The sequence below is a fragment of the Procambarus clarkii genome, chromosome 13 (genome assembly GCF_040958095.1).
Source record: "Procambarus clarkii isolate CNS0578487 chromosome 13, FALCON_Pclarkii_2.0, whole genome shotgun sequence".
In the NCBI taxonomy this organism is placed as follows: Eukaryota; Metazoa; Arthropoda; class Malacostraca; order Decapoda; family Cambaridae; genus Procambarus; species Procambarus clarkii.
In genome coordinates, this window is record NC_091162.1 from 18,651,144 (window position 1) to 18,672,945 (window position 21,802).

General features: G+C 47.3%; 1 protein-coding gene across 1 annotated transcript; it reads left to right on the plus strand.

Annotated features, from left to right (window-relative positions):
* Positions 1-715: 715 nt before the first annotated feature.
* On the plus strand, positions 716-21,055 carry LOC123757223 (serine/threonine-protein kinase pim-1). Its single transcript, XM_045740714.2, has 4 exons — positions 716-1,099; positions 4,219-4,370; positions 16,936-17,142; positions 17,298-21,055. The coding sequence occupies exons 1-4, from the start codon at positions 850-852 to the stop codon at positions 17,808-17,810; spliced, it is 1,122 nt and encodes a 373-aa protein (XP_045596670.1). The 5' UTR covers positions 716-849; the 3' UTR covers positions 17,811-21,055.
* The last annotated feature ends 747 nt before the right edge of the window (positions 21,056-21,802 follow it).

A 21,802-nucleotide genomic window follows, 5' to 3' on the forward strand; every position in this document is an offset into this window, starting at 1 on the left:
CCACCCCGGTCAGTGGGGAGTCAACGCCCGCTCACACTGCTCGTAGTCAGCACTTTTGGCGGGAACTTGTGTTTGGCGCGCCACGTGACCCCCCTCGTAGTAACAGGGGGGACGTGAAGAGTTGCCAGACACACAAATCAAACGCGGAATCTGATTGGTCCACTCTATAACTTCACGCACTCATTGGCTGGAGTGACTACGGACTAAGCCAGGTCTACCAACCGCTCAAACCCCCCGCACATTTTGTTTTGTCCGTTTCTGGTTTATTCGTCTGCCTTTGAAGTCTATTTTCATTAAGGTCCGCAAAGAATAAGAGCATATATAATTTATAAGACAATCAGTTCTGCTTGAGAATAATAACCGCGTAACATTTCATCAAAACACAAGCCTTGTTGGCATAGCGCGCCTGAATGTATTGAATTCTTGCGAGTGACGTCAGGCCAACCGTGGGATACACACGATCCCCAGACGTAAATATTACGCTTACGAAGAGGAAGAAACTAGTCCCATGTCTGGTACCCGGTAATGCAAAGGCGTGCAATTGACCTTGCAAGCCAACTTGACCAACCAGTACCCTAGCACCTCGCACCTTATTTTGCAACCCCCATTTGAAAAGGAATTTGAAGTTTGTGAGGTTTGAGTACGGGTGTAGGGGTGGTAGTGGCGGAGGGATACCTTGTATAAGAGCCAAGTAGACACGACCGCGCGACCAACACATATATTCATCAGTTACACTCTGGCGCTCGTGGCGTGCGGACCTGCGGGTGAGAATCGCTCTCTCTGGGACCCCAGTTGCTCTTCGCGGCGCTTCGATGTACACCTCTGCAGAGTGAATGAGTCTCTTGGAATATGGTGGATGTTCTTGTGTCTCCCAAGATTTCCCATATAGCAAGCATGGCACCGCAGTCTAGCAGTGTTGCTCCAGTGTTTTGTGAGAAAACGGCCACTACCACTTGCAAAATGTGCTCAAAGTGTGGACCAAATAATACTACTACGGCCACCAGTAAACCTATCGTGCCTACAACTACCACCACTACCACTACTACCACCACCCCGACCTCCAACACCCCCCGAGCCACAACCCCGCTCTCCTCCAGAGGTAAATGTCCTCCCTCCCAAGTCTCTCGTCAGGTGTTTTTAAACTCGTGTGTTTGTTGTGTTGAGGAAAATGTGTGTTTTTGGCGGGCTGGTTTCAAGTTCCGAGATTTGGCGGGTGTTTGGTTTGCCGTTGGTGCGCGCGGGTGTGTTCTGTTTGCCGTTGGTGCGCGCGGGTGTGTTCTGTTTGCCGTTGGTGCGCGCGGGTGTGTTCTGTTTGCCGTTGGTGCGCGCGGGTGTGTTCTGTTTGCCGTTGGTGCGCGCGGGTGTGTTCTGTTTGCCGTTGGTGCGCGCAGGTGTGTTCTGTTTGCCGTTGGTGCGCGCGGGTGTTCGGTTTGCCGTTGGTGCGCGCGGGTGTGTTCGGTTTGCCGTTGGTGCGCGCGGGTGTGTTCGGTTTGCCGTTGGTGCGCGCGGATGTGTTCGGTTTGCCGTTGGCGCGCGCGGGTGTGTTCGGGTTGGTGCGCGGGTGTGTTCGGGTTGGTGCGCGGGTGTGTTCGGGTTGGTGCGCGGGTGTGTTCGGGTTGGTGCGCGGGTGTGTTCGGGTTGGTGCGCGGGTGTGTTCGGGTTGGTGCGCGGGTGTGTTCGGGTTGGTGCGCGGGTGTGTTAGGTTGACGCGCCGTTGGGTGTTCGGTTTGCCGTTGGCGCGCACGGGTGTGTTCGGTTTGCCGTTGGCGCGCACGGGTGTGTTCGGTTTGCCGTTGGCGCGCACGGGTGTGTTCGGTTTGCCGTTGGCGCGCACGGGTGTGTTCGGTTTGCCGTTGGCGCGCACGGGTGTGTTCGGTTTGCCGTTGGCGCGCCGGTGTGTTCGGTTTGCCGTTGGCGCACGGGTGTGTTCGGTTGACGCGCCGTTGGGTATTCGGTTTGCCGTTGGCGCGCACGGGTGTGTTCGGTTTGCCGTTGGCGCGCACGGGTGTGTTCGGTTTGCTCGTTGGCGCACGGGTGTGTTCGGTTTGCCGTTGGCGCGCGCGGGTGTGTTCGATTTGCCGTTGACGCGCCGTTGAGTGCTCGCAAACTTTAAGCGAGGAATTTATTTTTTATCCGGCTGTCGATAGGTGGGGGGGGGGGGGCACCGGACCCGTTATTAGGCCTATGCTATTTTGAATCAAATAGGCCTACCGCAGAAGACGGTCACGTGGCGAGAGTTTATAGTATAGGCCTAACTGCCGGACAGTGAACACATTTAAAAATTTCCCTAGGCCCTGTCTTTCATATACGCTTGTTTAATATTGAAGAACTATGAAAATGTAGTTTTAGTTACACGAAAGCAAGAATTTCCTCGGATCTTGAGTTTACCTTAAAACATTTTGGAAAAACAAGCCCAATCAATTTTCCGAAACGGTGTGTAATGTCTCGATATAATGAATATAGAATTCCTAGTACAATTTCTAGGAATATTATACTAGGAAAATACTAGGAAAATTACTCCGATGTAAACTTGTGAAACTCTACCAACGGTTATAAATATTAAAATTTTATCAATCTACTAACTAGTGTTGACGCTGTGTCTTGGCAAGATGCTTGTCCCTTATTGTGGTCCAAAAACTAGTCTTTAAGATCTAGTTAATTGACAAATTTGTTTTGATTTTGAGCGGTTTGTTTATACCTGGTTTACCTTTAGTGAAGGTAAACCCGGGTATATATTGAGCGTTGTTGCCAACGTGGCGTCCCGCGGGGTATATGACTTGCCCATGACTGGGATATCTAAACAGATTTCCTTGCATTTGGCCTTGTAGAATTCGAGATAGTCTAGCGTATAAATTTAGGTTTTTACAACTGACAATTTTAGCTTCAATCGGGAATCCCTGGTTCGATTCCCGGTCGGGACAGAAATGGTTGGGCAAGTTTTCCATTACATAATGCTTCTGTTCATCTAGCAATACAGAATATATATACCTAAGGGAGGGAAGGGAGGGTTAGCAACTATTGTGAGGGTGCATCCTGGAAGGGACGGTTCAGTAGTTTAACCTTGGGGGGAAGGTGGGGGGGGCTTGATACAAGCCTGGAGGATATATATATACAGGCTTCCTGTCCCCTGAGGAAGACAGCTTCCTGTCTTCCTCATCAAATTGTAGTTATACAAAATAAGTATGCCAATTTGTTTGATTTATCTTAACATTGATATGCGCGATATTATATTGATATATTAAGCGTGTATTTTATGCAAAAAAAAAGCATAGTTTTGATGTCATTTTTAATGTCATTATCTTCTCAAATTTTCATTACGTTCCGTGAAGTGCAGTGTAAATAAAGCCAAGAGATGACTTTTGGCGGGTCGGGTTTTGCTGGGTTTTATATATGTGGACCATTATAAAATCCATCTGTTCTGTTTAAATTATCGAATGTTTGTTTCTGCGCCTAATTGTACGTGGTATCTTAAATTTCCATGCAAGAGTTGCTGCATATGAGTTTTATTATTATTTGCAGATCGCCGCTGGCAGGTGTGGATGATTTGTTTGACATTAGGGAATGGTGGATGTTTATATGTTACAAATGTATTTTTAAGAATGTCTTCACAGGCCAGACTTACATTGATCTTGAGAAGTTGGCGTAAGCGTTGTGTGTGTGTGTCGTGGCGAAATGGTCTCATCTGGCTCTTTGAAGGTTGTATATCTATCGCCAGTCTTGATTTAACTTGATTTCTGATATTGATATTCATTGTTGTAGTTTGTTCGTCATCTTTTGAAGTTGATTTGCAACGCGTTTGTTGTCTTGCTCGATACTAAGAGCTATATATATAGTCTTCCCGGCGTGGCGTTTTTTGTTGTTAATACTAAGATTAGCCTATTTCCCAAGCTGGCAATGTCATCATTGTTTGAGTTGCCTGTAATTTTCGACATGATGCTGTCTCAAGTTGGTTGAAATGTTCCATTCATACATAGGCCTTAATCTGATACCCAGATTAAAGCAAGCCTAATTTATTTATTTATTTATAATTTTCTGTTCCTGTATATTTTCACTTAAATTTATATATATATATAAATTATATATATATTTATAGTTAATGTATATATACTGAATAATTTATTTTACTTTCAGGGAGCTTCATGCATGTAAATTTCTTTGTATATAATTTTTTTAAGTACCCATCTATACCTGTTGACTGATAACCTCCTGCCTATCCAGGGAGCGGCCGGCCCCTGGACGAGACGTACCGTGTCGGCACTGTGCTTGGCAAAGGTGGCTTCGGTACTGTGTATTCTGGTTGGAGAGTTCGAGACGGTGCCCCCGTAGCGATCAAGCAGGTCTCGAGGGCCAAGATCACAGCTTGGGATATGGTAAGTAGCTGCGCTCTCCGGTATATATATTCAGTATATAGATATACCCAAGTAACTTAAAAGGGGGGGAGGCGTACAGTTTGTGCGAGTGTAACAATGCTGTATTTGGTGTGCGTGTGTGTGTGTGTACACACGTGGTATCTGGAGGGGGGGGGGTGCGCGCACGTGTGTAGCACGTGGTGTGTGGAGGGTGTGTGTAGGTAGACACGTGGTGTGTGGAGGGTGTGTGTAGGTAGACACGTGGTGTGTGGAGCGTGTGTGTAGGTAGACACGTGGAGGGTGTGTGTAGTAGACACGTGGTGTATGTAGGTAGACACGTGGTGTGTGTAGGTAGACACGTGGTGTGTGGAGGGTGTGTGTAGGTAGACACGTGGTGTGTGTAGGTAGACACGTGGTGTGTGGAGGGTGTGTGTAGGTAGACACGTGGTGTGTGGAGGGTGTGTGTAGTAGACACGTGGTGTGTGGAGGGTGTGTGTAGGTAGACACGTGGTGTGTGGAGGGTGTGTGTAGTAGACACGTGGTGTGTGGAGGGTGTGTGTAGGTAGACACGTGGTGTGTGGAGGGTGTGTAGGTAGACACGTGGTGTGTGGAGGGTGTGTGTAGGTAGACACGTGGTGTGTGGAGGGTGTGTGTAGGTAGACACGTGGTGTGTGGAGGGTGTGTGTAGGTAGACACGTGGTGTGTGGAGGGTGTGTGTGTGTGTAGACACGTGGAGAGTGTGTGTGTGTGTGTAGACACGTGGTGTGTGTAGTAGACACGTGGTGTGTGGAGGGTGTGTGTAGTAGACACGTGGTGTGTGGAGGGTGTGTGTAGTAGACACGTGGTGTGTGGAGGGTGTGTGTAGTAGACACGTGGTGTGTGGAGGGTGTGTGTAGTAGACACGTGGTGTGTGGAGGGTGTGTAGGTAGACACGTGGTGTGTGGAGGGTGTGTGTGTAGACACGTGGTGTGTGGAGGGTGTGTGTGTAGACACGTGGTGTGTGGAGGGTGTGTGTAGTAGACACGTGGTGTGTGGAGGGTGTGTGTGTGTGTGTGTGTGTAGACACGTGGAGTGTGTGTGTGTGTGTAGACACGTGGTGTGTGTGTAGACACGTGGTGTGTGGAGTGTGTGTGTGTGTGTGTGTGTAGACACGTGGTGTGTGTAGTAGACACGTGGTGTGTGGAGGGTGTGTGTAGTAGACACGTGGTGTGTGGAGGGTGTGTGTAGTAGACACGTGGTGTGTGGAGGGTGTGTGTAGTAGACACGTGGTGTGTGGAGGGTGTGTGTAGTAGACACGTGGTGTGTGGAGGGTGTGTGTAGTAGACACGTGGTGTGTGGAGGGTGTGTGTAGTAGACACGTGGTGTGTGGAGGGTGTGTGTAGTAGACACGTGGTGTGTGGAGGGTGTGTGTAGTAGACACGTGGTGTGTGGAGGGTGTGTGTAGTAGACACGTGGTGTGTGGAGGGTGTGTGTAGTAGACACGTGGTGTGTGGAGGGTGTGTGTAGTAGACACGTGGTGTGTGGAGGGTGTGTGTAGTAGACACGTGGTGTGTGGAGGGTGTGTGTAGTAGACACGTGGTGTGTGGAGGGTGTGTGTAGTAGACACGTGGTGTGTGGAGGGTGTGTGTAGTAGACACGTGGTGTGTGGAGGGTGTGTGTAGTAGACACGTGGTGTGTGGAGGGTGTGTGTAGTAGACACGTGGTGTGTGGAGGGTGTGTGTAGTAGACACGTGGTGTGTGGAGGGTGTGTGTAGTAGACACGTGGTGTGTGGAGGGTGTGTGTAGGTAGACACGTGGTGTGTGGAGGGTGTGTAGGTAGACACGTGGTGTGTGGAGGGTGTGTGTAGTAGACACGTGATGTGTGGTGTGTGTGTGTGTGTGTGTGTAGACACGTGGTGTGTGTGGAGGGTGTGTGTGTAGACACGTGGTGTGTGTGTAGACACGTGGTGTGTTTGTGGAGGGTGTGTGTGTGTAGACACGTGGTGTGTGTGTGTAGACACGTGGTGTGTGTGTGGAGGGTGTGTGTGTAGACACGTGACATCTGGAGGGTGTGTGTGTGCATGTGTACACACGAGGTATGTGGAGGGCGTATTTACAGTAAATGTTACATTACCTGGCAAAGTAGAGGGTGGGTGGGTGTTTACTCTGCCTGGCGGTGGAAGGGGGTATATAGTACCTGGATAAGTTGTGTATTATTTTTTAAGGTTGTAGTTGCTGATTGTACAATGTACAAGTTGCACATTAAACTCGATTAACATCTGGTAACACTACGTCACACACACAAGGTCCAAAAAATTATTGTTAAGAGTGTAATAAAGGTGTAGGCATGTGTGCAGCGGAGTTGCGTGTCTATCAAAACATAGCATCGTACGTGGAACTAGGCCAGCGAGGACGGTTGGGTGGCGGCGGCGGCCTACCTCCTTCCCAACCTCGATCGTATCTGTTTATTCCTCGGTAATCAGTGTGGTGGAGGTGATAGGTGGATGCATGGTGGTAGAGGGTTTGTAAGGTGGAAGTGAGGGGGGAGGGAATGTAGTTTGATGGTGGAGACAGAGAGGGAGGGAGGGAGGGAGAGAGGTTCAGAAGATCGATATGGGCCGACAGTGTCTGGCCGGTGGCGGTGGAGGCGCGCATACAGGCGTGGGTGTTGTATGCGGCGGCCTGGCTACACCACGCCCACACACGCCCTCCAAGATGAACTCCTTCCATTCTGTATAGTTACTTAACTTTCCTCAAGTCGTGCATGGGCGAGGGTGTAAGTTGTCACAAAAGTTTCATAAAGACGATGGAATCACACCACGCTAACCAGACGAGGAAGCCTGATAATTCGTGGATATTTCAAGTGACCGGGCAGTGGCAGCAGCTACGGTAGGGAGGGAGGGGGGGGGGGGGCTCACCATTCCATCCCTCCCTCCCTCCTGTGTTGTCAAGCGATGTATCCTCTCTTGTCAACTTTATCTGTACATCTAAACTAGCATACCCATCCCGTCCCACCAACCAAGCCTGCCTTCCATCCATCACGACCCATCTAACTCGCCCATCGCCATTAATAGTGTCTTCTACTTCTTTCTAAACACCATTTGCATTGTCGTATTCCCCCCTTCCTCCTCCCCTTTCCCTGTTTGCCCATCCCTTCAACCCATTCCACACCGTCCCACAGAACTACCAATATTTCTCCTATGCCATTACAGACATCCGTCCTGTTCTCTCCTCGGTTATCACTGGCTAGATAGTTGCCTCCCGTCACTCGTGGACGATTAGTCAATAACCTCGAAAATTGAAACGCTGGTCACTTCCTGTGTGAAGGTAGGCAGAAGGCGCGCGCCTTGGAAGGCGGCGGGGGTGATTATAGGAGTCTGGGAGTATTATTCCTGGCAGTACCTGGGAGATGGAGGAAAGTTGAACAGGGTACCTGGACGTGGGTGAGAGAGCAGAGTAGATCTGGGAGTGAACTGGTGACCCGGGGGGAGATAAGCCATCCGCACTCGTTTTGATAACGCAATCATGCGAGCTGTGAGGCAGAAACGAGGGTACCGGTAGCGGCCATGGACGTAAATTACTAAAATGTGAACTCTTGGGTGCGCGTGCAAAACAAATACTCATACTCTGATGCGCCTGTTCACCTAGTAGTAAATAGGTACCTGGGAGTTTAGACAGCTGTTACAGGCTGCTTCTCGTGTCTGTGCGCGCTAGAGAAATATATGTAGTAGATACAATAGAAGCAAAATAGATTGGCTAGAAAGGCGGCGTCCAAGAGCTAATAGCTCGATTCTGCAATTACAAATAGTAAATACACGCGCACGCACATCCACATTGTGTGCTGTTAATTTCGTAAAGGGCGTTTGAAACTGTAACTGTACTCTCTATGCCTTGGCCTAGCACGAGTTATATATATATATATATATATATATATATATATATATATATATATATATATATATATATATATATATATATATATATATATATATACATACACAGTATTAACATTAAGCTTGTGATTGCGTATGTCAGGCCTAATATTTTTGTTATATTTAAGCGCAGAATAGGTTATATAAAGTTTATGGTTAATCTTTCAGTTTTTGTTATGCTCTTCAGTTCCAATAGTATGTGCAAAACTAGCTAATTTTTTATATTGAAATTATTCAAGTGGAAGCTTAACCTCCATACTGTGTGTGTGTGTGTGAGATAGTACCGTATATGGACAAATCCACAAGGGCCGTGACGAGGATTTGAACCTGCGTCCTTCTTTCTCTTATTACCGTATATGTTCAAAACTGGGTGGTGGCAGATCCTTTCAGCAGGTGACCCAGATTTAAGTTGGTAACAGGGACGAAGGGTGATGGGGCGGAGAGGGGGTGGGGGGGGGGGAGGTCCGACCTTGGTTTGGGTTACTAAGGGTAGGAATATAGGCTTTTGAGGGGTCATTTCAGTGTCCCTCGCTCTGTTATCTTTCTGTCTGCCAGTAGCGTCATTTCGGCCAGTTTAGCAAAACTTAAGAATTGCGTGGTGTGTATGCATGGATTGTATTCACCTAGTTGTGCTTGCGGGGGTTGAGCTCTGCTCTTTCGGCCCGCGTCTCAACTAAGTTGTTACTAACTGCTACCCCCCCCCCCCCCCAGGAAGCAGCCCATAACAGCTATCTAACTCCCAGGTACCTATTTACTGCTAGGTAACAATGGCATCATGGTGAAAGAAACTGCCCATTTGTTTCTCGCAGGCGCCGGGAATCGAACCCCCGGACCACAGGATTACGCGTCCAGCGTGCGTGTACGCGCGTTTGCGTGTGCGTTCGCGCGCATGCCGAAGGTACAAAGTGCGCGTGCGCCAGTCAGCGTACGTGTATCACCAGATGCTATTTTTAGCGCCCGCCTTCCCCCCCCCCCGCCTTGGGGGTACACATTTCCTCTTATCAATAACTTGAACTTGCCGTGGAGGGGAAAACTTTGAACAAAACTCTGTGGTAGGCTTATCGGCAGCGATGATAGTGCTGCCATCCCCAGTGTGAAAGAAGTCGCGGAGGAGATAGTGTAGTGGGCGTTCTGAAGGAAAGGTAGGCGAGCGAGGTAGGTGATTGTAGTGCTACTGTGAGTTGGTTCAGTGAACGGGAGAGGGGGGATGGGATGGGATAGGGGGGGGGATGATGTCTGTTGTTGTGGCGAGGAGGAGGAAGGGGGGGGGAGGGGGTTGTGTTGCCGCTCGCCGATCATGTATATAGATATTTTAATTGGTTATTAATTCCAATTTTTTTCCTCAACTCTCTTTACTGAAAAAAGTTCGACTTGCAGGGAATGTGTTACGTGAGATGGTATGGAAGAAATGTTGTTTTAAAGAGCGGGGGTATTAAAGCGGGAGTTGCTACTTGTAGGGAAGGTGGAAGGAAGGGAGGGAGATGGTGGTTGGCGCGGGGGGGAGAGACAGAGGGAAGAGTTGGCGTCAGTGTGGGGTAAAGTCCGTGGACTTGGCTTACCTACAGCGTCAGTTGGTGGGCGAGTTTGAACTATGGATAAGGCCGGTGGGGACTTGAGGGCGAGAGCGCACGCTCAACGCCACGCCTGAATTTTTAAGTTTAGCCTCGGGTCTGATGTTAAGCTAACACAAACACACGAAATTTATAAACTGATCAAGGCGCTGGCCCCCCTCTTAAGAATCTGTGCCGGTACGAAGGTGTTTATGAATGAGATTCTTGCTAGGACGGGAATGTGTGAAAGGGAAAGGTAGGAGGGGTGGGGAGTGTTGGTGTTAGTGGGGTGGGGGGGGGAGTGTTGGTGTTAGTGGGGTGGGGGGGGGGTTAAATATCTTTATTAGTGGATAAATTTTTCTGTACAGCCTGGACGACAAGTTCTCTAAACCTGTACGTAAATCATTTTTGTTAAAGTAGTTTCTGGACGAGTGCGAGGCGGAGGGTATGCGGTGGAAGTTATATCGTTATATATTGTTAGGAGGTACAGGTTCATATATTGTTATATAAGTTATATATTAAGCTTGGAAGGGCAAGGTTAACAATCTGAACCAAAAGTAGTTTTAGTATATTTCAAGTTTCTTCAAGTACGTTCTTGAACCATACTCAGCGATCCGGAGTTCAATTGCTAGAAATTGCTGGCCACGTTTCCTTTCGCCTAATGCGTCTGTTCACCTAGCACTACATCGGTACCGTTTTTTTTTGGGGGGGGGGATATTTCTACGTGGGCTTTAAGCCTATGTCTGGCCCACTAAGTGTTACTTGTTTCTGTTTTACTTAAGCGGAGTATGAATTTGACTCGTATGGTCGCTTCAGTAAGATTGTCCCCATGTGTTTAACAACTTCTGCTCTGTTGAATCTGAGTTGAAATCTTATTGGGTTTGTAACTGTGCACCTTGTTAGATAATGTTCCAGTGGTCTGTTGTGGTTGTATACTGCACTGTGTTAGATAATGTTCCAGCGGTCTGTTGGGAATGTCTAGTGCTTACATTTCCATCGGTACCTTGGAGACAGGCATCTTCTGTCGAGTGTCGTGTGTGTGTGTGTGTATATGTATGTTTATATATATATGTTTATATATATATATATATATATATATATATATATATATATATAATATTGTGTATGTATATATAATATGCATACACATGCATGAATGCCTGCATATATACACACACACACACAGGCTTCCGCACCCCGACAACGGGAATTATATCCCAAGCATGTGAATAGGCTAGTCGTCGACCGTTACCCGCTCCCTCTTCACCTTTGGTGTGTGTGTGTGTGTGTCTGTGTGTGTGTGTGTACGTACACTGAAGGTGGTTACCTTGTCCTCGGTAACGACCGTGATGTGTGTGCTGCAGAGGGCCGTGTGGGTTGAGCTTTGGCTCTTTGGTCCCACCTCTCTCCCACCACACCTCTCACACGTGTGTGTGTGTGTGTTTTGTTTCCAAACTAGTTTGATAGCTCATTGCCTCTGGTGCTGGCTTGGATATTGACATTTGCATAGTCTTAATTTACAACTTCAAACTACATATCCGGCTAATTTATCCCCAGTTGTAATAAGTTTTGTTCCTTATATTTCAAGATTCTAGAGGAGGGACTGGGCAGGGCCTGTGTCATCTAGGATCTGTTTGTGCGAATTTAAGGATGTCGTGAGATGTTTATCTCATGACTCGTAAATCTCCATACATAAACATTCATAAATGTTGTGCCTTTACGATACGCTTTCTAATTCTTTTCCTCGTATATCGTATTTGCTTGAAACCGATTTTCCTTCTCAATCCATATCATCTACCCATTTCATGCAGTTCTGAATTTTGTATGGCGATTTTCCTTTTGTAGGTTACATGTCTTGCACACAACATGTATTTTGATTTTTTTCAATGGCTATGCTAAGCCCAAATCCATGGCAACTGTGGTCTGTACAGCTGTAGAGAGGTTGTTGAGCGTCCAGACAGGACCTCCACCTCTTACATGAGGACTGGGTCATCGCCGTAGCTTATGAGTGTGGTGGCATCTTGATCATAATGAGCTTGTATAACACTATCCTTGCCTTCACAGGGGGGAGGGGATGAAAAGGGGAGTGGGGGGGGGGGAGTAAAAGCCCGAGAGGGGAGTTTAAGGGAGGGCTTACCTGTCCCTGTCTGTCTACTGGGAGTGAGATTTCTTACTCTGACCCGCCTTGAACTGTCTGTACCTGGCGCACTAATTACCTCTCAAGATAACCGTTTTCATCAGTTTAGAGTTATGGATGGAATAGGCTTCAACGGGCTCTTCCTTTTAATGGATTTCACTTGCCAACTGGGGAAACAACTTCCTTACATAGGTGTAAGGAAGTAATGTTTCCTTTTTCCACTTTGTTCCTCGGGTATCTTGTATATAGTGATCATATCCCCTCTTTTTTTTCTTTAATGTTATGAGGTTGGGTGTCCTCAACCCATAGTCCTCGTAGTCGAGTCCCCTCAATTCTAGTACAAATCTAGTTGCAACCATTGAAGTTTCTCAATTTTCATTTTGCGCTTCACAAGGTGTGGGTTTCATGCTGATGCTGCATACTCAGGTAATAGCAATGTGTATGGGCTAGATTACCTGCTTCATGGGATTCTGAGAGTTGTTCTGCTCCCCAAGCCCGGCCCGAGGCCAGGCCTTGTGAGGCCTTGTGTGAATTTGGTCCAATAGGCTGTTGCTTGGAGCGACCCGCAGGCTAGAAAGCCTCATTGTTTAGATTCTTGTAGATCTAATATTATGATGTTATGTTTGCTGACTTCACATATGTTGCTGATGTTATCCTCATGACACGAGTCTGGTGTTGGTGTTGGGATTATGTCCGCTCCTATGTCTTTTTCTTATTGTTTTTTGTAATTGTCTTCCCCTTATGGTGTAGTTAAATACTGATCTCGTCATCTTCTTTACACATTTAGATGTAATTTCAACAGCCATTCATCTGTCAACTCCTGAAGTTTGTAGAGGTTTCCTCCAGCACCCTACAGTCCTCTTTAGTTCTTAATCCTCTTTAACTTTGCATCTGCACACACAAGAGCTCGTACGTACGAGCTCACTCATTCTGAGAGGTCTCGTATCGTTATTTTTCTCCGTGTGTGGCTATGTAACGGCTTAGGTTGGCGCTTAGCTTTTTGCCACAAATGTCATTTTCAAACTGCTGAGAAAATATCATTTTCAAACTGCTGCTCAGCTGCTCTACTGATAATAGTGCACTCATTTGGGGCCCTCTTGCCTCTGTTCTCATATGCCAATCCAATACACCTAATACCTATACCCATATACCTATACTTTTCCATGCCTCCTTTTTTTTTTGTCTTTCCCTTCAACACACACGTAGGTGTGGAGGACAGACTGTGTGTAAACAGTGATGCGGGTGGGACTCTTCTCTTTTTGCCGGAAGGTTGAGTGAATGGGATGGGGAGGTGAAAAGGAATGTGGCCGTGGGAGGGAGGGAGGGAAGGAAGGGAACGGGGGGTGGGGGGGGGGACATAACTTCACGACTCTCACGGGTTTGAAGTTTAAACCCAGACACTGACTTAGCCAGCAGCTACCTCCTGGGTACATGTAGTCACTAGTAGCAGCAGCAGCAGCACTGTCTCCTGTCCATTTCTTCTCGCTCAATATTATCTTGGCTTGCAAGGTGTTAGTGCATTTGGATACGAGCATAAATGTGTTGTTAACCCAGAAAGTTTCGAGCGTTGCTGCTGATTGATCCCCCCCTTTATAAATCCTCCCTCACACACTCACCCCGCCCCTCTTCTCCACCAGTCGTGCCCATCTCCGCCCCTTTGTTAAGGGTATGTGGGTAGGGGGTGGTGGTGGGTAGTAGACCTTAGGCGCGCGTGGAATGTCCGCTGCCGCCCTCTCTCCCCCTTGTGCCCACTAGTGGGTGGGTGGAGACGGTAGCCTCGCACCTGGCCGCCCACCACCTCCTTAATGACTTTACCTGTGGCCATGTTTAAAGTTCAGTAGTAACCTTAGCTCTACCACCGAGGAAATGTACATGTCTGAGAACTTGCCGCTGACCGTCGACTGCTTTTAACGTAGGCTTGTCGAGTCGCATCCCGTTAGTCTCTGTTGCCAGCCGGTATTCAAGGTAAGCGAAACTTAAACGAAATTTGTAGTAACGTTGTGTGTTTTCTAGGCTGCTTTTGGCTACAGGTTCCTTCAATTATTTCTCCTGTCCTACCAAGGTTTGATCTAATGAGGTGTGATGCTGAAGTTCAAACTCGCGACAGTCATTTTTATGAGTCTTAAAGAAAGCAGTGTCATAGTTAATTTGTTTAGGTAGTATGCAAGGAGCGTGTCCCAGTGAGGGCGCGGCGGATATTGGTATAGACAGTGTGTGGAGGAAGCAGTCAGTCAAGTCAGTCTCCAGGTGGTTTAAGAGAGTGGTATTTGTGTAGTGTGTCGCCACTTTCCGAGGTGGCCGGTAAGGCCCAGGTGTTGCCGGAATGTCTTGGGAAGCTTCGTGCGAGCAGGAATGTTGTGGTCAGCGTGATGGTGGTGATGGCCAGGGAGAGGGAGAAGCTCTCTCGCGCTCGTCCTCTGCATCTCGCGCCGCCTTCTCGCATCTGTCGCGCGCAAAGGGCGCGTTAATAGAGGTATTCAGGGGGGGGGGGGTAAAATTAGTGGGTGGGCGAGTGGGTAGAGGACTTTTGCAGGTGGGTGGCCTGGTATTTAGGCTCCGCGTGGATAACTGGGAATGCAGGTGGGTGAGCGGTTGGTCCGGTATTTAGACACACGCGGGTGGACATCTGGGATGCAGGTGGGCAGGTATTTAGGCCCGGGTGAATACAGGTGGGTTAGACAGGCCGCCGTTACAGATGGAATGGGGCACCAGGAAGGTATCGTACCTTGTACGGTCGGGCTAGGGGGAAGGTGGGGGGAGGGGGGGGGCGCAGATAACATCACGCGTAGTGTTCCTCTTTTTCGACATGTTGGAATGTCCGCAGGTCTGATTGTAAGAAGTTGGAATGTCTGTTACATCCCCCCTTTCCTCCTCCCTCCCCCCACTTCATCGCTCCCCCCTATCAGGTGAGGGGGAAAAAACAGTCTAAAGTGTTTTTCAGCTTTTCTCTTACCATCCCGACTCCTCCCCCCACCCCACCCCCCCCCCTCTCTCTCTACCTTGCTTGGTTGCTGGGGTCCCGCGAGCGTACCAACCGCGTGGTGGTACCTGGCACTGACCTCTTGATACCAGCACGCAAATCCCTTGCGGCATCCCCCCCCCCCCTCCCCACCAACTGGTGCATGTCGCAATATCCACCGCGCTCGTGCCTGTCTGATGGTGTTATTCTTGTTATTCATAAAACCTTCGTTGTTATTGTAATGGTGTCTTATTCAATACCTTGTCCCTGCTTTCTTCCCTCCCCTTTTCGTTTTTAATGGCGCCCTTTCTCTCTCTCTCTCGTTTCACCCCCTGCCATCCCTTTCCTTCCCCCAGTTCCTCCTGGAGCCATCACCATGCCAACACACTGCCAAGTGGCGGGAAGAGGGGTGTGACTGGCGATGGTGGTAAGTGTGACTGACCGAGGGTGGAGCGTGGTGTGGTCATCCATTCCCCCTCCCTCCCTCCAATATCTCTTCCCTCCTCCTCTTTACATCTTTCTTCCCTCTTCCTCTGGTTTTAAATTAGGAGGGGTACTGTGTGCATGTGGTGGTGTTGATACGCTGTTCGTTCCCCCCATCACACTAACTTACCATCTCCCACGCCTCCATCTGGCTACTCGTTTCCCTCCTTTAGTGTCCTTTCTTCCAGTTCCCCTTTCTGTAGCCTCTTCCCCCTCCTTTTCATCACTTTAGAGTGTGAAATCTGGACTGGCGTTTAGGTAGTAAATACTACCCCCACGGTGTGGTGTCGCCTCCTGCACCTGCCTCGCCGCCTCCTGCACCTGCCTCGCTGCCTCCTGCACCTGCCTCGCCGCCTCCTGCACCTGCCTCGCCGCCTCCTGCACCTGCCTCGCCGCCTCCTCCACCTGCCTGGCCGTCGCTTGCTGCTTGCGTGGTCGGCCAGGCGAAACAAACACTTGGCTCATGTCTGACGAGGCGGCTTGTGTGCTTCTAGGAGAGGCTAGGACCATCATGGGAACGGACTGACACGGGTTTAGGATTTTTCTTTTTTCTTTTTCGGAGTTGTAGGTCACCCGGGTGGTCTCTTGTCACTCGTCTCTGAATCCCTTCCAACCCGCTCTCGCTAACCTGGTCTGATTTCTATGGGGACCCCTGGACGGGTTGTGTCGTGGGCGAAAATGCCTGTTATTTTTAGGGGTATTTACCTTGTTTTAAATATCTGCTGCGCGTTCGTTCACTTTCTGCGGGTACGGACGCACGCACAGCAGGGAGGTGAAGGTGGGGGGGGGGGATGAGTCTACACGGAGTTAGTGTGTGCAGACACCATCACCCACATGAAGCGGTGGTGGTGGTGGTGGTGAGCAGTGAAGCACGACACCCCTTGCAGGTGAGCTGGCCTGGCCATCATCAGCTCCATCATCACAGCCACGTCGCCGACAATGTTGCTTGCACACCCTTCCCCTCCCCTCCCCCCCCCTCCTCTCACCCGCGCACAACCGCTACCTAGACAAAATCAGCAGTTTTGTGTAGTCGTGATTGAGGATGGTCTGCAGGCAGTGAAATCACGGGGGGGGTTTTATTAGCTTCTGGGCCCTACTCGGTATTTTTATCCTTAGGATACAGCGTATTAATGTACAAGTCGGAGGGCAGTTGGGGGTGGGGGGGGGGGTGGGGGAGGAAGGAACTGGTTGATGTATCGTATCGCTTGGAGGGAAGAAAGGGGGGGGGGCTGGAATTGGGGTTGAAAGTCCTTGTGAGGAATGTGGCAGAGAGCACTGGCCGCTTTTGCATCACTGGTGGTGGTGGTGGTGGGGGGGGGGATCTTGCTGCAGTACCCTAAGCCTGGATGGGTTATAACAGTGACCAGCCTGTTTAATTAATAATAAAGTATGCATTGCTAAGGATAGGCAAATAAGACTCGTATAAAACTACTTTTACTAATTTTTCCTTTATACCAATTTTGTCAATGTTAGTACTGTAAATGTGTTAAAATAATGATCAGGAATGAGAAAATGACGAGGTGGCTAATGAGTTGTGACTCGACAGGTGGGAGGTCGGCGTGCCCCGAGAGAGGTGGCCCTGCTGTTGAGGGTGACCCACGTACCCAATGTAGTGAAGCTCCTGGACTGGATAGAGCGTGACGACTCCTTTCTACTGGTGTTTGAGCGACCGGAGCCTTGCAAGGACCTCTTCGATTACATCACAGAGCGCAAGGTTGTGTCGGAGATCGAGGCGCGCTCCCTATTCAAGCAGGTGAGCCACACTATCTTTTGCCGGGTGTTTTTGTCCTGGCCATATTAATTTTTGGACTATATTAAAAAAAATTGTGTTGCACTTTTATGTAAATCTTTATTGATGGGAGCAGTGAATGACAAGTGTAGTAACCGTACTGCTTTTTTCTCCTGCAGGTGGTGGATATTGTACGTGATTGCCACGCTGCGGGCGTCATCCATCGCGACATAAAGGACGAGAACCTGCTCGTGACCTACGATTCCAAGGGCCGGCCTGTGCTGAAGCTCATAGACTTCGGCTCCGGCGCTCTTCTGTCTGATAAGAGCTACACCGACTTCGATGGGACGCGGGTGTATTCTCCACCCGAGTGGATCAGGCATAACCAGTATGAAGGAGTGCCAGCCACAGTCTGGTCGCTTGGTATCCTCCTCTATGATCTTGTCTGCGGCGACATTCCCTTCGAGCACGACGAGCAGATTGTGGCGGCGCGGGTACAGTTTCGGACGACAGTTGGCGAGGACTGCCAACACCTTGTGCGATGGTGTTTGCGGGTGCGGCCCACTGAACGGCCCTCCCTCGACAGTATCCTGCAGCATCCATGGCTTGTCAATCCTCAGGCCACTAGGATTCGTCATCCCGACCAATCTTCTCTCGACAAGTGTTCCACCTCGTCTCAAGAGTCGCTTTGATGGCGGCCCCCTCTAGCGGTGCTGTAACTTGCACCCAGCCTCGCCTTTAGCACGGCTCTCACGCCATCTCCTTTCCCAGCGATAGGATGCCGCCCACATTGTGGCCTCGCACACCTGATCTGCGGGCAGCATCCTTCACCTGGGCATGTGGGTATTGCCACATATCATCCCTCATACCAAAGCTGGGGCTTAAGAAGCCCACCTCTCACTGTGGGGATGTAAATTGTGGTGGTGCCTGTGTACAGTTCCCCCCTTGCTGGCACCCTGGCGGTGCGTTGTCCCTGGCCGGGGGTACTGAGGATCTCCGGCCGTATTTATGGTGCAGCCCAGCCCGAATCGGCCCACCCTGGGGTCGCACAACTATTTATTGCCTGCAACCTCGCCCGGGGGCTTCGTGCCCCTGAACCACCTACCGCTGCGCCCCCCTCCCCCCCTATCCCGCTCCTCCTCGACGCTGCTGCTGCTGCTGGTGACGCCGTGGGGTGGGTTGTGCAGCGGTGGAGCAGCAGTCAAGTTGTGGGTGTGGTCCCTGCCGCCCCACACGCCCAACACTCTCACTCGCAATGCCAAACAATGCAGTCTCGGCTATCTTCTGAATGAGTTTTCAGGCTTGTAAACCAAAGGTTATGTTACGAGTCTAGACTTGTAAAAATGTAAAGGACTTAATTTATTTTGGTGCTTGACTATATGCGCGTGTAAAAAGTGTACATATTGATCTCCCCTTGTACAGAACTGATCATAAGCCATTGCTCAAGTGTGTAAGTTCTGTATGATATCAAAAGTCATAAGTCTGACAAAAGTAAATGTTTGTAGTACTATTTGCTTGGACCTGTGAACCCTTCGTCGGCTCCCCCCCCCCCCCTCACAACAAACAGCATATTCCAAAGATGTTGCTAAATTGATGCTCGGTTGTGGAGAAGCTCCTTGTGCCTAGTTCCCGTCTTCAACGGGGAAGTTATAAATTAGCCTTTAATAGGCTAATAACTTGTTTGAGAATTATTATTTAAATCATTTTAATTGTGCCATCAGAACTGACTTATTATTATTTATTTTTTTTATAAAGTCTTGTATAAGTATTTGATGATTAATTTTGTTTGAAACTTCCGTCTTGAAGACCAGACTGTGGCATCTTGGGGAAAGGTATACGCCGATTTTGTACATTTTACTTCCATATTTTGGTTGCTAATTATTTTCAGATTCAAACTATAAAAGAATTGTTATATCTAGAGGACATTTATTGATTTTTTTTGTTAATTATAGAATTGGATATAAGATGTGGCCATATGCATGTTTTCTTCAGTTATCTTGTTTAAACATTCTATAGTTTACCTTTCAACAAATTTTAGATTTTAATGAACCAAAATTAAATTAAATTAGAATTTTCTCTCGATACCGAACCAGCTTGGGAGAAAGGGGACAGATGGAGGAAAAATAGTCTATGCAGTTTCCCCCCTCCCCGAGTAGGGCTTCTGTACATCTGTTCTCTCTTAAGCTGCTCCTTAGGTTGGCACCCTCCAAACACACACCGAAACTACGACGTTGGTACAACGTTCGAACAAGTTTTAACACCACCTATCCAGTTATAACAACCAATATAGCAAGTTGTAACAACGTTCTAATACGTCATAAACACGTTAAGCCAAGATGTAACAACTTTATTACAAGTTGTAACAAGCGGAAAATAGAGACAGTTTCGGTTTGTGTTTCCAGGGCATGCACTACAGTATGTCTTGGAGTCGTATTTGCTACACACAACATCCCTAATAATTGTGTTGCTGTAGTTGGGACAAATGGAAATATTTTTGTTGTACACTAATAGAGAAAATTCAGCTCTGGCGAATTGGTAGTTTTTGTAATGCCGTCTCCAACTTTTTGAAAAGCATTATTATTTTCAGCAAATTCTTTAGTCCAATTTTGGTGTCCTACGATGTATTTGGATTTTTCTGGGCGGTCTTAGAGGCCCAGGCATTGAATTAGATGTTTATTTAAGTCAAGTTTTGTATGCAAAGTCCTATGTCCTCGTGTCACCAGGTTTGTTGTGGCCAGTCTTGGAACGCAGTTGTACACCTGCTGTGTCCTTATCCATCCTCCGTTTTAGAGGGGCCTGTATGAAGCTATTTGCTTCTGCTCTTAATTAAATTTGTATTAAAAAGTGCGTGTATATGCATATATATAATATATGTAATATGTGCAGGTTAGATTAGGTTACTTCAATATTTTGTTCTAAATTGCTGACTAAAGATGTCCAGCTGCGTGTCCAAGATTTTACCTCTTTTATGTTGCGTATATTTCACACACACATACACATGCTGTTGGCTTGGGGAAGAAAGGGGGACATCTTAAAGGTTGATAATTTAAGGACTTGAGACTTTCTATCCAGTCTGACCGCGAAGTCTGCTCTTTCTTCCAAGAGTCCAGCAGAGCAGAATTGTCTTAAATATGTGGAGGTAGAGGTGAAGTATTAAGGGCTTTTGCAATAAGAATTTTATTGTTTTGTGTCAACTTGGTACAGCTTTGGAGACGTGGCAAATGTTATTTCAATTGCCAAAAAATAACAACTCGTTGAAATATGCATGTGCTGTGTCCTTGAAGAAAAAGACAAAATATATGTTGTACATTGTATAAAAAAAAAACAAAAAAAACCCATTGATCTGCATTTCATGCAAGATTAAATCTCATACATTCTGTTTTTTAACTTTGTTAAAAAAAAAGTAACCTTTATTTATATTTTTTTTATATATAAAACAGACCGTAGGTAAGTTTACTCTGGCGGTGACATTGTGAATAAATATTGTATCCATGTGAGTTCTGTGACTTGAGTTCCGTCACAAACCCTGCCTTCTGAAGCAATTTCCCAGGCCCTTAAGTACCAGTTCACCGTTTAATTACTAAAAACCTGAATAGTGGTTAAAGGGGGGGGGGATATAGAGTAAGTAAAGATAATATTCTTTTTCTTTTAATTAGGAACTTGCAAGAAACCATTGATGTTTTAAGAATTTTTTCTAAAGAGGGGTTGTAATTATATAATAATATTGTAAACAATTATAACAATTGAACACTTGTTATAATTGGATTGTTTAATGTGTTAGTGGTGAAGGCGCGGGTCGCAACAGGGTACTGAGGCCAGGTGGAGAGCTACAGGTGGCAGGGAGTGAGAGGAAGAGAGGCATTAGGCGACATAACTTTGTGTTTGGCAAGAAACCATAGAGAAGTATTTTTGTAAGTAAATAAAGTGAAAGAATTGACCTATTTGGTATTTTTTGATCCTACGATGTTGTTGATAATTTCTAAGAGAATATTGTTGAAATTTCATTCCTCGTCAAGATCTTTATGATCCAAAAATTAAATTTTAAACTTTGTCAAATGATCTGGTGTTAAGAGAGGAGACACAAGCTCATATAATGAACCTGAAGCCTTGATGTTTTCTAGGGGAACTAAAGTTCCAAAGCTTTGGAACTATCCTGAAATTTGGTATTGGAAAGTGAAACTTATATAAATATTTTATATTTCAAAGGACATTAGTGATTTATGCAAGAACACGTAGTTATATCATGACATATACTTGGGCATTGCATATAAAAAACTACAACAGCCAGTATGACGTGGAAAATAATTACACAAAATAATAAATTATTAAAATTTTTATTGACAATGAATTACAATTTTGCCTAATCTGAGGATTTCAATTGTCTTATTAAAGTGAGGATAATGCTGGTATTCACTCGGGCAAGACAGAGGGTCATACACAAGACAATAGGTCTAAACTAGCACACATATCATGGTTCTTGTTTGTATGTATATGTAGAAGCAATATTCTATTGTGCACTGCCACATAAGGACAGGGATGGGTTCATAAGTGATGCAGCTTAGAAGTAATATAAATAACATTGTTCTTCATTCCTTAAAATGCACAGGCAAATTTTGCATAAATCGTCAGTATGTCGTCCAGAACACCTGAGTCAATGAAATAGTTACACAGTTGGTGGTACAAT

Bases quoted from the DNA above. Each gene is read 5' to 3' on its own strand.
- LOC123757223 (XM_045740714.2), top strand. From the start codon at position 850: ATGGTGGATGTTCTTGTGTCTCCCAAGATTTCCCATATAGCAAGCATG. The intron at 4,371-16,935 runs GTAAGTAGCTGC...GTGACTCGACAG, and splicing joins AGATCACAGCTTGGGATATG to GTGGGAGGTCGGCGTGCCCC. The intron at 17,143-17,297 runs GTGAGCCACACT...TTTCTCCTGCAG, and splicing joins CGCGCTCCCTATTCAAGCAG to GTGGTGGATATTGTACGTGA.